The following is a 14,141-nucleotide window of genomic DNA, read 5'->3' on the forward strand; positions in this document are numbered from 1 at the left end:
TCACTCGAGCTTAGTAAATCTGCCCCATAATATCTATTTCAGGCACTTGAAGCGTGAGTGGGACTAAACTCCTTATTCACTTCCCATGACTCTACAGAGTCTACGTAATTAGTGTAAAATCACATTGTGCTTCATGCAAACTCTTTATATAGCATTTGTAAAAATAATTTTAGCAGGGCAAACATATGATCGCCGTGCCTGATTTATAATATTTATGCTGAATAGAGGGAGGCTATTATTGCCTCAATTATTGTAGGTGGTTTGATATATTTACATGCTAATGCAGTGGATTTGTAAAGTTTAAATGTTTTTGCTCATCAATGACATATGTGTTTAGACAGAATCCAGGCTGCACACAATGGAACTAACAGCCATGCATTCGTGGAGTATGTAGAGAGAAAGCAATTGTACGTCATGCTGATATCAGAGCATTCTTGTGTTTTATTTCCTCTGATCAAATTGGCACCACTCACAGCCACTACAGGATTCTGACACATAAGTGTATGACAGGCATTACTAACTAGACAGTGGGCTCTTACCTCAGCATCTTCCAACTCCACGTCCAAAAAATCAAAGTCCTTAAAAACTCCAAACTGCTGTTCACTGCCTGTATCCTCCACAGCAACTTCCTCCTCCTGAATGGCTTCCTCTGTGCTGGAGATGAGGCTGGTCTGCTGGTCTCCGGCTTCCAGTTCTTCATTTGATGAGAAAACCACCTGCAGAGAGAAAAGATCCGAACAGAAACCTTCTAAACACTCCATCACAGTGTGAAGTCATTGCCTAGCAATTAGCAGGTACGGGGGCTCTCCTGACAAGGTATTTAATAAGCCACAGCAATGCAAAGTGTGGGGATTGCAATTAGAGGAGCTATAATTAGAGGTTCAGCTCAGAGAACTGAAAACATTAACGAATGTTCCTTTCACACTTACTGAAGGGTTTTTGGGGAGCCCAGAATCTGGCCCACACAGCGAGAGAACATTCATGAGCTTTTCCCGGGTTCGCCTCTGCAAAACAAAAGCACTTTTATTAGCACCGAGGTTAAAATGTTAAAAAGACAAGCACAAAGCTATAAAACAAGAACTGGATCAAAAAGATCACCCGGTTTATGTATAATGGCCTAAAATGGATTAGCACTGCTAAGGTTTCTGAAAAACATTTGATCTCCATAAAATGCAGCAGATATAAGTGTACAATGCAGTCCAAACAGTTACATTTATCCACCCAGCAGACTGCAGTCATGATGAGTATATTTTATATCCCAGGCTTTTAAACTGCTTGATGCATATGATGATAATTACCTTAACCAGAAGCGAGAGAAAGATAATATAACAAACAATCCTCTACATCATACCAAGAAGATAACTAGTCTCCTTACAAACCTGCAGTTCTGCAATGTCTAATGGCTGAACTGAAGGATGCTGGGAGATCCCAAAAGCTGGAAAGATCTAAACCAGTCATTCGGTAAATCGGGCCCATGGTAACTGGTTTCCCAAAACCCCATAAACTAAATAAATAGTGCATAAGAGAAATACAATGCAGATGTTACATGGATCAAATAAGAATTTAAAGGAATCCAAAGTATGAACAATGCAACACTGGCAGATAAATAGGTCTGCATAATCCTTTATCTGCTGGTTAGTAACACTGTTCTTTGAGAACAAAAGATAACCTTCAAGGTAACCAGCAGTTTCCTGACTGAATAAAGGGCAGGGGCACACAGGCAGATTTAGTCGCCTGGCAATTAATCTCCCTGAACTGCCTTCCCTCTGCCTGCTAAAATGAAAAATCGCCTGCACCAATGCACTCGTGGCGCTTCGATTTCTGAAGTCGCCCGGAGTTTCCCCGTATGGCGACTTCGGAAATCGAAGAGTCGTGAGTGCCATTGCGGTGGCGTTTTCTCATTATAGCAGGCAGAAGGCAGGGGGAAGGCAGTTTGGGGAGATTGTCGCCCCACAGAAGAGGCGATTAGTCTTCAGGCGACTAATCTCCCCCAATCTGCCCCTGCCCTTAGAGGCAGAGTATCACAGCTATTTATCCCATATCAGTAGCACATCACTGGCCCTTACCTGAGATAGCTGAGGGCGCTTCCAGCTGACAGGCACAAGAGCATTGGAGTTGGAGCCGGATGAGGTGGATGATGTGCTGCGTGTCACAGCAATTACTTTGGGTTTTCCATTTCTTCCTGCCGCACTATGTTGGTCACCATACTTGTGCCCTATGATTGGTGTCTGAAGAACAAAGACATAACTGTCAATCCAACCACTGCTTGTATTGCATCAGGGACTTCTGGCTTTGCTGGAGGTTAAGCATATCCCAGCAACACATACAGTTTTTATTTTGGTTTCACCATCCTAACCACAGTTACAGTTACAGTGCCCAGATCAGTACATACCTCTGAGATATCAAAATGAAAGTCTAACGTTTTCCCGGGTAGCGCCTTGGAAGTGCAGTTGAAGATTTTTGTAAATGAGATTTCAGGAGAGCCTAGATCTCCTCCGTATGATTTAGGGGCATCGTTAGGCACCACCAGGCTGGCCGATCGAGACACCACGAGCTTCAGGATGTTTAGGGATTCTTTCCAGTAGAGACTCTGCGTAGGGAAATCAGGCAATACAATGAACACAGTCTTGGAACTGCAAACTCAATCCACTTATGTGAGCTAAAAATAACCAGACTTCACAGCATATGAAAACAATATTATCCCGCACAAAAGCATGTGTCAAGCTTAAGCCTATTCTTTGTGGATCTATTTAAATGAAACCATAATAACAGGGTTTATAAAAAAAAAGAACACAGACATATATCCTTGCTGTTTTTGTAGGTGCATTTACTTTCTGTCACTTTCCATGACTGCATCAAGCCCTGCTTTTAAGTATTGTATTGTAGCTTCCAGTTACTTCCCCTTAAATGCAAACTATTATCCCATAAATTCCTCCATTTACACAATTAAAATTTGGTTAGCGAGAATTTTTGTGCCAGTGAAGTCTCATTCCGTGACAAAGCAGATTCATACTTCATCCCACAATAAAGAATGTAAGTATAGTGCCTGGGGAAGTAGTCAGTGCCTTGAGCAAGTCTCCCTTTTTTTACTGAATGACAAATTTTATACAGTAGAGAACAGAAATTGTTATTCAGCAAAATGAGAGACTTGCTCAAGGATCTGAATACTTTAGGCAAGGCCTGGTATAGAGCTGATACTATTTGAGTTTTTATTAAAAATATGAGAGCAGGATGGACTGTCAAAGTTCTTTCTGCGCTGCTGACCTGATTTTCATTTCATTACTTCCAAACAAAGCCCCCAAGCAAAGCACAATGCGGAGTATCCTGCTGTATTATGTGCTCGTGGAATGCTGCAGGCCGCAGTGCTATTAATGTATGGCACAGTACCACAGTGCCTAGTTAGCAGCAAGAATTCTGTGCTTGTACGGAGCCAAAGGAGACAAAAACGGTGAAATACTTCCAGCTGTTAAGAGTGATGTTGCCAAGAGCAGAATCTTTTCTTTCAATAAACACTACTGAAAGCAGATTACAGCGAGGCAAGCTCCAGCTCAAGGGGCAATATTCCATTATATCAAACAGACATGGCTTACTCAATGTCTAGCACGGAGAGGAACCTAATAAATGGCTGGCTTAGTGTGCTCACATGAATGATGGTCTGGTCAAAAGACAGATGTGGGGGCATTCAACAGAAATCTATATGCTGTAAGTGTATTATCCATTATTTTAGCCCTCTCATAAACAAAAACATACATTCTCTTCTGCACATCCGCATACATTGGATATAGAAACCTATCCAATATGGATACATGTATGATGCAGAAATACTGTCATACAAAAAGGTCATACAAAAAGGAATGAGAATGTACTCAGTGGGACTAACCTGCACATATTTCCCTATGACTTTGATAATCTCAAGGTTAAACTGCTTGACTGGAGCAGCAGAGAGGTCAATGTGACTGAGCAGACTGTGGATAATCTGCAGCAAAGACTGCTGCATACTCGCCAGGCCTTTCTCCAGGAGCTAAAGGGGAAACAGAGGCAAGTAAGAAATACTCACAGCAGCACATAATAACAACAGGCATTCATTACATCACATAATAAATATTTTATGTTGAAGAAGTACATTATAATGAATTAACACACACCCGCCATCGTGTCATTCGCCCATGGACTGCTTTAAGGGCCAGTTTAGCAATAAATTAACTTTTAGAATGATGCAGACAGCAATGCTCATTATTTGTGGTTTTTCAGTTATTAAGCTTTTTGTTTTAGCAGATCTACAGTTTGAAATATCAGCAGCTATTGGATTGCTAGGATCCAGTTTACTATAGCAACTATTCAGTGGTTAGAATGAGAGACTGAATAGTAGAGGGTCTGAATAGAGCGCGGAGGAATAAAAAGTAGCAATAACAATAAAACTGTAGAAATTGTCTTTTGGTTTCTGGGGTAGTTGACACCCATCTGACCAATTGCAAAGTTGTTAAGAACAGGCCATTCTAGGCCAGACTACTATATACATAAGGTTCAATTAGGTGAACTTTCTCCTTTAAGAGTCAGTAAATTGTACTGAGAAGTAACGACGGAAACTGAACAGAGGCACAGTGACTTACTTCAGCAAGATATGTTACAAGGCTGAAAGTGATGTCCGAAAAGGAATCGTGCAGATATCTACACACAACATTGATCCAGTTGGAACAGTCTCTTGAGTAACTGTGCGTGCTGTACAAACTCATCATGTGAGCTAGGTTTGTAAGTGTGGCAGTCTTCTCCTCTGCACAGACCTAGGGACAAGCAGAACAATTACTAGCCAAGCCTTGCCTTTTCATTTACACACCAACCCGTCTCATGTAACTGGCAGCACACAGGTTCTAGGGTTAGGAATACATAGGAAACCTTTCAGGCACCACCCGTGCTATATAATCCACCCCCACCCCCATATATTCTTGGACACCGGAATTATGTTGATAGCAGATTTTATTATTTTTATAACTCGCAAGGAGTGGTGGGATTAGTTATTCCCTTTCTCTCAGTGTAGTAAGCACATTAGGGCTACAGGAATTGTAATTTTATCTGACATGCTTTAGAAAGAAATGCAGCAGGAGTTCTGAGCCCAAATGGTGAGTTTAGGGCTACCCTTTAAAGGAATTGTTCAGTGTAAAAATAGAAACTGGATAAATAGATAGGCTGTGTAAAATAAAAAATGTTTCTAACATAGTTAGTTAGGCAAAAATGTAATGTATAAAGGCTGGAGTGACTGGATGTGCAGCATAATAGCCAGAACACTACTTCCTGCTTTTCAGCTCTCTTGGTTTTCACTGATTGGTTACCAGGCAGTAACCAATCAGTGGCTTGAGGGGGGCCACATGGGCCATATCTGTTGCTTTTGAATCTGAGCTTAATGCTGAGGATCAATTGCAAACTCACTGAACAGAAATGTACCATGTGGCCCCCCCCTTCAAGTCGCTGACTAACTCAGAGTTATAGAGCTGAAAAGCAGGAAGTAGTGTTCTGGCTATTATGTTAGACATCCAGTCACTCCAGCCTTTATATATTACATTTTAGGCTAACTAACTATATTAGAAACATTTTTCATTTTGCACAGCCTATCTATTTACACTGTTTTTATTTTCACACTGAACTGTTCCTTTAATGTTGGAGTGAAAAAAGCTCACAACTAAGAGTAGTCTATACAGTAAGAGTGCAGTGAATTGTAATGACTGATGCATAAATACAACATAGTGAAACATGTTCATGCAGTGCCTGTCATTCAGAGTCAGGCTTGTTCAAGGGACATTATTTTGTCTGCAGTGAGTGCCGATGCTTCCACTCTGGTTTCGTAAAGCAAAGAGAAAATGTTTATATCAACCATTTGTCTTTCTCACATCTTGAGAAAGTCTTACCTTAGCTATCCTGTCTGCTGTCTCTCTACAGAACTGCGTCGGGTTATCAAAATGTTGGATTAAATGAGGCAGAAGGCATAGAATGTTCAGAGGAAATCCTAAGGAGAGACAAATAAAACAATAAATAGTGTGCAAACACACTACAGAGTCTAGAGGTTTCCTTTTGCTCTATGCTGGGCCAAGTGCTTACTGGCAACACAACAGGTTGTTCTAAGAACACCGCACAGGGTTAAAGTAAACGGTTTGTATAATACAGAGATTTGATCTTCCATATTAATACAATACAGAATATAGGAAAGTAGAAAGTGCATTATTTATTAGAATTACTCAATGGAAGAAATAAATTTCACAGGCAAAAAAATATTTTTCTGCATCAGAAGATGAGGAAGTAAAGTCGCAGTTCTACCTGCACTTCCTACAAAATTTTATTTAAACTGACAACCCAAACAAGCACAAACAAAGGTGATCATATCCTATATGGGGTACTGTGAGACGACCGATATTGGTAAAAGACTTGGATATTAGTCGGCTCATTGATCATGCTGGCAGGAAAATTTGGATTGGGCACCTTTGAAGGCACACGAACATCGGCCATTGCTAGTGCTGAATTGTCAGATACAGGTAGAATTCTATTGTTTTTTTACCTGTATATCTGACAATTGTGCTGTACACTTGTGTATTGAATTGAACAAACTTTCTTGGAAAGATTTTTCCCAGGAAAGATCGTAATTGTAAAGGCTATGGCCACCTTTAGTTGTATGTATAGGTGGCCATAGACACACAGATCCTAACGTACGAATCGAGGATTCGTACGATTTTCGGATCGTGTGTGGCGTGTGCCGACATCTTTCGTCATCATCGTTTGGTCGATCGGTCAGGTTTGATTTTGACCTGACCGATCCCATCAGAGCCCATGGCACATCGTAATCAGATCATTCGGCCATACGGCCGAACAATCAGATTACAGTACCCCCGATATAGCCATGCTCGTTAATGGTATATCGGGGAAAGATCCGCTCGTTTGGCGATGTTGCCAAACGAGCGGATCTTTGCATCTATGGCCACCTTAAGTTGGGTGTATGTAACTCGATGACTCCCTGAATTTCACAAGAGAGGCCTACGCAGACACATCATGAGAGGCCAGATTAGGTCCACAGCTGATAGGATCTTTAACCCAGCCTAATAGATACATGCCAAGTCTCCTTGATTGAGAAGGCTGTCAGCTTGGGTCTAAACAAAGGCCAAAAATCTGCCAACAAAGCACATGAGGCACAGTTTGTTGGAAGTCAAATGTTATTTAAAGACAGTGAAATACACAGGAATCTAAAATGGCACAGATTTGGAAATGCAGAGAAACTTTCGCTATATCATGGCCCCCAACAAAGTATGGGTCTGTGTTTGCCCACCTTAAGTATGTTCATAACCTGCAGAGTTTATGAAAGCAAAGCACTGAGGTTATAGAGAAAATGAATCTGGCTATGTCCAAACATGGTAACTTATATAATATACATACAGTTATCAGACATCTGTGTAACCTACCAGCTAGTTGGGGCGGATCCACGAGTGCGTGTTTAGATACAGTGATGAGCTTGCTGAGCAGGTGAACAGTCATTTCCTGCGTAGACACTGAGGTAAAGCCCTTTAAGAAGAGCTGTTGAAGGCCTGGATAGTTATTCCACTTCAGTTTGCTCTGCACCTTTTCTATCTTCTCTCGACACTCGGATTTATCCAGTGGCAAATGAGTGAGCAGTTTGTTTAGAAGTTTGAGAGCAAGAAGGTACTCATACTCATAGTCTGACTCTAGCAAGGACGCAGCAATCCAAAAGATCGTGGCCAGGAGATTGGTGGGATCTGTAGCTGGCTGTACGTCCTGCATTCCTCCCTCTCTCAGAGAGGAAAGGCTTCTAGTCCTTGCTAAACTGCCTCCATGGTTTATCCTTCCATCTGCTATATCCAGTGTGTTACTCCGCCGCCTGTCCCCTCTACGGTCCACCATTAAACTCAGCCGCAGAGAGTTGCTTCTTGCATTGTTGTAATTTCCCATGAAGTTCCCGCTGCTCAAAGGACTTGTGCTTAGGTTCAGTTGTCCAGTGCTCTTCCTGTTAGCTGCATTTTTATTCCCCATTAGAGAGTCGTGGTATGAACTTCTAGAATAAAACGGAAATGGAAATTATGAATATATTTAAGTATATTAGGGATGCACTGAATCCACTTTTTTGGATTCGGCCGAACCCCCGAATCCTTCAAGAAAGATTCGGCTGAATACCGAACCAAATCCTTATTTGCATATGTAAATTAGGGGTGGGAAGGGGAAAACATTTTTTACTTCCTTGTTTTCTGACAAAAAGTCACGCAATTTCCCTCCCCGCCCCTAATTTGCATATGCAAATTATGATTCTGTTCGGCCGGGCAGAAGGATTCGGCCGAATCCGAATCCTGCTGAAAAAGGCTGAATCCTTGACCGAATCCTGGATTCGCTGCATCCCTAATGTATGTGTGTATATATATATATATACATTGAATAAATAAGACAATTCTGTCATGCACTGGAGTCCGCAGTCTGCACTGCTGGTTGTGAGTCAAGACTTTCACCCTTACGGAGGTTCGCCACAATGAGGGGACAAGACATGAACTCAGGACAGATTCTACAGAACAAGTCCATTCAAACAAGCTGTTGTTGAACTCTATCAATGTAAAGTTCAACATTAATTTCATTCAGTCAACAACTCCATAGCCCAAAAAGCTTGATATTATCTAAAATAGCCGATTCAGTCAGGAAAGATTTCCTGTTTTCACATAACCTCACAGGGTTATGTGCAATACATTTAACCTCCTCACAGGGCCCACAACCGTAATGATGGTCTAGCTGTAAGGCTAAAAAAAATTGGTTTCCAACAGTATCTTTGTACAGATATTATCTTGATAACATAGGAAATTTTACATAATAATCAACTCACTCAATTTAGGGTTACCAGATCACTTGATAATTCAGGGACAAAAATCCAGGTAGAAAGGCTGCACCAATTGCAATTTAAGGGAATCAGTGTAGCCCTGCAACATGCATTTATAAGTATCCCTGCAATTTAAATTATTCTGGGAACCCTAATTCAATCATATAATCTTATATCATAGCTCTAGCCTTCACACTGTTCTTACACTGTGCCTTCAACTGTTCCAAGGGATGGCTGGAAGATACTACTTACTGGGCAAGTACAGAGAGAAGATCATAATGTTTCATGGACTCCGACAGTGTGTCAATGGCAGACTCCAGTGTAAGCAAAAGCTCGATGACAAAACCCTGGAAAAGAAGACACAGGGACTTTGGTATAAAGCATTAATAAGCAGAGATGACAAATATATGATATTAGTACATGTCAATTGAAAGACTTTATTCCTTCTGAGACGTACCACTGGAAGTTAATAGTATGGAAGGCTACAGATCGAATGTGGTCCTTCCAGCAAGGCCAAGATCTCAATGGGCATGTTTGTCTAACATAATAATAATCTCTTAATGTGAAATAGGTAAGGATGCACAGAATCCACTATTTTGAATTCATCCAAACCCACTATTTTGGATTCGGCCGAACCCACTATTTTGGATTCGGCCAACCGCCCGAATCCTTCACAAAAGATTTGGCCGAATACCGAACCAAATCCTAATTAGCATATGCAAATTAGGGGTGGGAAGGGGAAAACATTTTTTACTTCCTGGTTTTGTTACAAAAAGTCACGCAATTTCCCTCCCTGACCCTAATTAGCATATGCAAATTAGGATTCAATTCAGCCAGGCAGAAGGATTCGACCGATTCCGAATCCTGCTGAAAAAGGCAGAATCCTGGCCGAATCCCGAAACGAATCCTGGATTCGGTGCATCCCTAGAAATAAGTTTTAAAAGCCCTTGCCATAGAAAAATCTTGGACAGCACTGCCCTGTGATATAAGTACATAAATCCTGACTGGTGCCTCATATACATATTAAAGATCATAATGTGATCACGTTTACCTGAGCCTCTTCAGTTGCATCACCTACAGTCTCTACTAGTCTCGAAAGAACATCCGACAGGGTTTGCGCGGTAAGAGGCTGTTTGAGAGCCCGGAAAATCTGAAAAGACCTTCCAGCGTAATGGCGAGATGAGCAGGAGAGTGCCGTTTGCAATGCAACTTCACTTAGCTGGTGCTCCAACTGAAATCCTGTAAAAGCACAGAACAACAAATGGAACCTCTGTATAATGATATAGTGAATGTATAGGAGAAGGACCTTTACAATAGCCTGTGTTGGGGGTGCCAGTGAAAAGATGCTACCCCTTATAATAATAGAAATAGTGAAATATGTCAGCATCGCATCCTACAGTCCTATCTGTCCTTATACATGGCATGGGATTAAATTCCCTGTGTGGGGTCCTATTAGTAATAATGTTACATGCTGCTCTTCAGCTGTTACTACAGCTCCCCAAAAGCTCTAGTTCAACAAGGCTCCATCATGTACAGCTCTTATATAAAAGGCTACTGACACCACCTTGAGTTACTAATATGGTGGCCACCTTTTCTGAAAAAAAAAATACCAGCCTTCCTATTTATTTATCTTTTTTCCCTATCAATAACATTGGGATCAACCATCATTTTTACTGGCCAGGCCGGTAAAATACTGGCCAGGTGGCAACCCTAGTTACTAATCACAATGCCACCATTGCAGTCCCTTCTAACTAACTAGAACTACTGGCCGTGCATGGGGTTGGGGTGGTCACACCCATTAAAAAGACACTATAATGCACAGCTGACCCTTACACAATGCCCTTTGTGAGAGGTTTTATGTTCAGAAATCTTCTGCTTTCTTCCCCTCACTTAATAACAATATAAATCCTGCCTCCTGAGGCACAGGGTTTATGTTTGCTTAGAAACTGAGCAGGCAATTCTCTCTCTCAAACCTACAGCACAATCCAGCTGTATGATGAAGAAAAAAAAAAGCTAGGAAACATGAAACAAATGTGTTATGAATGCACAATACAATGACTGCCCTCTGGTGTCACTCCATAAGTATTTCTGTAAGGAAAGGAAACGGGTTTTGCGAATGAAAGGTTATCTGAATACTCCCTCTACTGGCATTTAACGCACTTGCAAAAGATTTATTGTTGGAATCCATGTCACTGTAAGAAATTGTATAATTAAATTAATATTACTGTGCTGCAGCTCTTCAGCATGGGGGAATGTACATAAAAATTAAAGTGTAATAAGTTACAATTCTGCACTGTTTCTGTCCAGCAGAAAGAGATTTCTGCACGATTTAAAGCTTATACAGTGAAACCTCGATTTTAAGTACCCTGATTTTAAGTTTTTCCGAATTTTACATTTTTTATTTGTGGTCCCTGATTTTAAGTAATGTTTTCCTGCATTTTACATCAAAATTTTGTCCTGATGTTCCCAAAAACGGCTTTTTTTCCCTCTATGAATGTTATTATTTGTGAAATAAAGAGGCTTAAAATGCTAACCAGGTGTATATTTTGTGATGGTTCTGCCTGTAAATGCATACTTTCCAACTGTCCCTTTTTCGGAGGGACAGTCCCTCTTTTGACAGCTCAACCCGCAGTCCCTCATTTGTACTGGAAAGTCCCTACTTTCTCTGCACTGAACAGCCAGAAAAAGAAACAAAGTTTCTAACTTAATTGGCTTTTAGCAGAGAGCACAAAACAGCTAACAGGTGCAAATAAGATACTTTGTAACAATTTTGAGACACAAAAACACAGTTTAGATAAGGAGAAATATTTTCAAACTTTCATAACCTACCAAATTTTGTAAAACGAACATGGTAATTAGGGGGTGTGGCCACATAAAGGGGTGTGGTCAAAAATTGCTGTGCTACCTGCGGGAAAAAATTTTTTGTCCCTCTTTTTACTTCCAAAATGTTGGGAGGTATGGTAAATGGCCAATTTCAATGAGTCTGCCCCTTATACAGTCCTGCACCAATCACTTCTTGCTTTAGGTTGTGTTTGTGTATGTGACTGACAGAGAGTCTTGTACATGCCCCCCATACAGTGTAATATTCCCCATACAGTGTAATATTAACGCTGCAAAGCTTAACCCTTGTTATTAACACAGTAAATATTGTATCTCAAAGTAAAACAGACTCCTGTGCTTATATCCTTCCAGTACTTGAAGAAAAAGTTACTTTAACACATTTCCCATATTCCTGGATTTTACATAATTTATTCCTCGTCCCCTGAAAAACGTAAAATGGGGGTTCTTCTGTATTGCATTATTATGATAGTTCCCCTCTAACCGTTCAGCTGCATGCTCCCAAACTTAATTTGGAGCAATTTGAAGCATTTATGCCAGGGGTCTCCTTTTTACCTTTGAGCCACATTAAAATGTAAAAAGAGTTGGGGAACAGCACACGGAAGAAAAATGTTCCTGGGGATGCTTAATAAGGACTGTGATTGGCTAATTATTAGACCCTATGTGGACTGGCAGCCTACAGGAGACTCTGTTTAGCAGAACAGCTGGATTTTAAACAACTAAAACTTGATCCAAGCCTAGAATTCAAAAAAAAGCTCCTGCTTTGAGGCCACTGGGAGCAACATCCAAGGGGTTGGGGAGCAACATGTTGCTTGCGAGCCACTGGTTGGGGATCACTGATTCAAGGTGCGTACACTTACCTGATCTTGAGTGCTTAAAAACAGAGACCACATGCTTCAGGAACACAGTAAGTTGTTCAGCACTTTTAATACATGGGTTTTTTGCAGAAACATCCTCATGGTTCCAAAGTGGTCCTCTTTTCCTAGGGGTAATCATATAGATCAGAGGTTAGCACAAATGCAAGGCCAACTACATGAGCATTAAATAGAGAGTGTGCTGCTTTTATAGAATACATTTCATAACAAATCGTAACGCCATTGGCCCTTTGAAATAGGAATCGCAAGAATCAAGTATCATCTATTGTGTAGACAAGTATAAAACACAAGGCAGAAAGCTGGCTCCGGGCATATACCTTGAAGTGATGAACTCCATGAGTGTTTTGACTTTCTCCTCCTGTTCTACGGAGAGATCCACCTCGTTGAGGATGGTGGTGTGCATGTGCGGAACTGCAGTGCTTGTATTCCCTAAGCTTATGCTTGACGAGGTAGAACTTGAGCTGAGCCCTGAGTCCGTCATGGGAGAAGGTTGGTATTCAGGTATAAAATCATTAATGCCTATCAGGGCAACAGAAACCGATAGGGGACATATTAAAATGAGGTACAAAAGCTTCTGACACAAAAACGTGGCACAGTTATCACCCACGTTAAACGTTTGTTAAACGGGATATTATACAAATCATCTATGTAATAGTGAAGATTATGTAGAAACATGGGCATCCATGTTGCCCCAATCCAGTAACCAACCATTTTTGTTTTTTACTACTATTATTATTACTGCGCAAGCCCAAACATAAGAGTTAAAATGAGCTTACTGGACTTGGGAAACCGTTGCTCTGGTTACTACGAAAACCCAAATGATTCATGGATTTCCTTCTAACGAGTAAAGAGCATATTACCTTTTTTTCTGCCCCCACCCCATAGCTGGCCACTGTGGCTCACCCTGGGCTGCACATACCTGTGAATGAGTAGTCCAGATGGGCACTGCTTCTGACAGTAAGCACCCTTGGTTCATTACATTCCCTGTTCCTGAGGAGAACAGAAGCAACGTTCTGCACATTGCTGCTTGAGCCCAAGACTATCAACAAATGCAGGAGGAGGCGTCTGCAATGCTCATATACTTCCGGATGGTAGTGGTCAAACCCTAAACAAAATAGACAGTAAGTGGCAGCTAATTATTTTACATATACATAAGATTATATGAACACTATAATCCTACTTATATCCCACATTACTCCTGTTGTGGTCGATCAGGATTAGAATTGCTACTATGTAAGCTTTTCACACATTTCTTAGCAGTAAGTAGAGGCTGTTTGGCTGTAGTCCATGTTTCTAAGACTGCCCCATTTACCTATGAAAATTGCATGCAGCAAGAGATGCAAGTAGACTCCCCATTCCACTTTAACACTGTGATCGATGATAAGGTCTGTAAGAAGGATCACTGCGATGTTGCACCTAGAATAAAAACAAAAATGTTGTAATGTTAACATCATTTGTGTGCGACACATGATGGCTATGCTGCAAGGATGCCATTTTTAACATCATCTATGGCTATTCTCTGTTACCTGCTGAACCAGTCTTTGGGTTGAACGGGTGCTGGGTGTTTAGATCTTAGG

The 14,141-nt window shown here is 41.0% G+C and overlaps 1 protein-coding gene across 11 annotated transcripts in view; it reads right to left on the reverse strand.

The window, feature by feature from the left end:
- The window catches only part of fryl.L (FRY like transcription coactivator L homeolog), a 211,861-nt gene that overhangs the window by 19,248 nt on the left and 178,472 nt on the right, over positions 1 to 14,141 (reverse strand). For all 11 annotated transcript variants that reach the window (XM_041588844.1, XM_041588838.1, XM_041588816.1 and 8 more), the window contains 14 exons: positions 13,877 to 13,980; positions 13,484 to 13,669; positions 12,882 to 13,083; positions 12,550 to 12,671; positions 9,903 to 10,090; positions 9,104 to 9,198; positions 7,440 to 8,047; positions 5,901 to 5,998; positions 4,611 to 4,781; positions 3,881 to 4,021; positions 2,393 to 2,590; positions 2,067 to 2,228; positions 930 to 1,004; positions 540 to 716 (listed from right to left, as the gene is read on the reverse strand). In XM_041588844.1, coding sequence (XP_041444778.1) covers positions 540 to 716; positions 930 to 1,004; positions 2,067 to 2,228; positions 2,393 to 2,590; positions 3,881 to 4,021; positions 4,611 to 4,781; positions 5,901 to 5,998; positions 7,440 to 8,047; positions 9,104 to 9,198; positions 9,903 to 10,090; positions 12,550 to 12,671; positions 12,882 to 13,083; positions 13,484 to 13,669; positions 13,877 to 13,980 — 2,527 coding nt within the window. The remainder of the gene's footprint in view (positions 1 to 539; positions 717 to 929; positions 1,005 to 2,066; positions 2,229 to 2,392; positions 2,591 to 3,880; positions 4,022 to 4,610; positions 4,782 to 5,900; positions 5,999 to 7,439; positions 8,048 to 9,103; positions 9,199 to 9,902; positions 10,091 to 12,549; positions 12,672 to 12,881; positions 13,084 to 13,483; positions 13,670 to 13,876; positions 13,981 to 14,141) is intronic.

The sequence above is a fragment of the Xenopus laevis genome, chromosome 1L (genome assembly GCF_017654675.1).
Source record: "Xenopus laevis strain J_2021 chromosome 1L, Xenopus_laevis_v10.1, whole genome shotgun sequence".
Lineage (NCBI taxonomy): Eukaryota > Metazoa > Chordata > Amphibia > Anura > Pipidae > Xenopus > Xenopus laevis.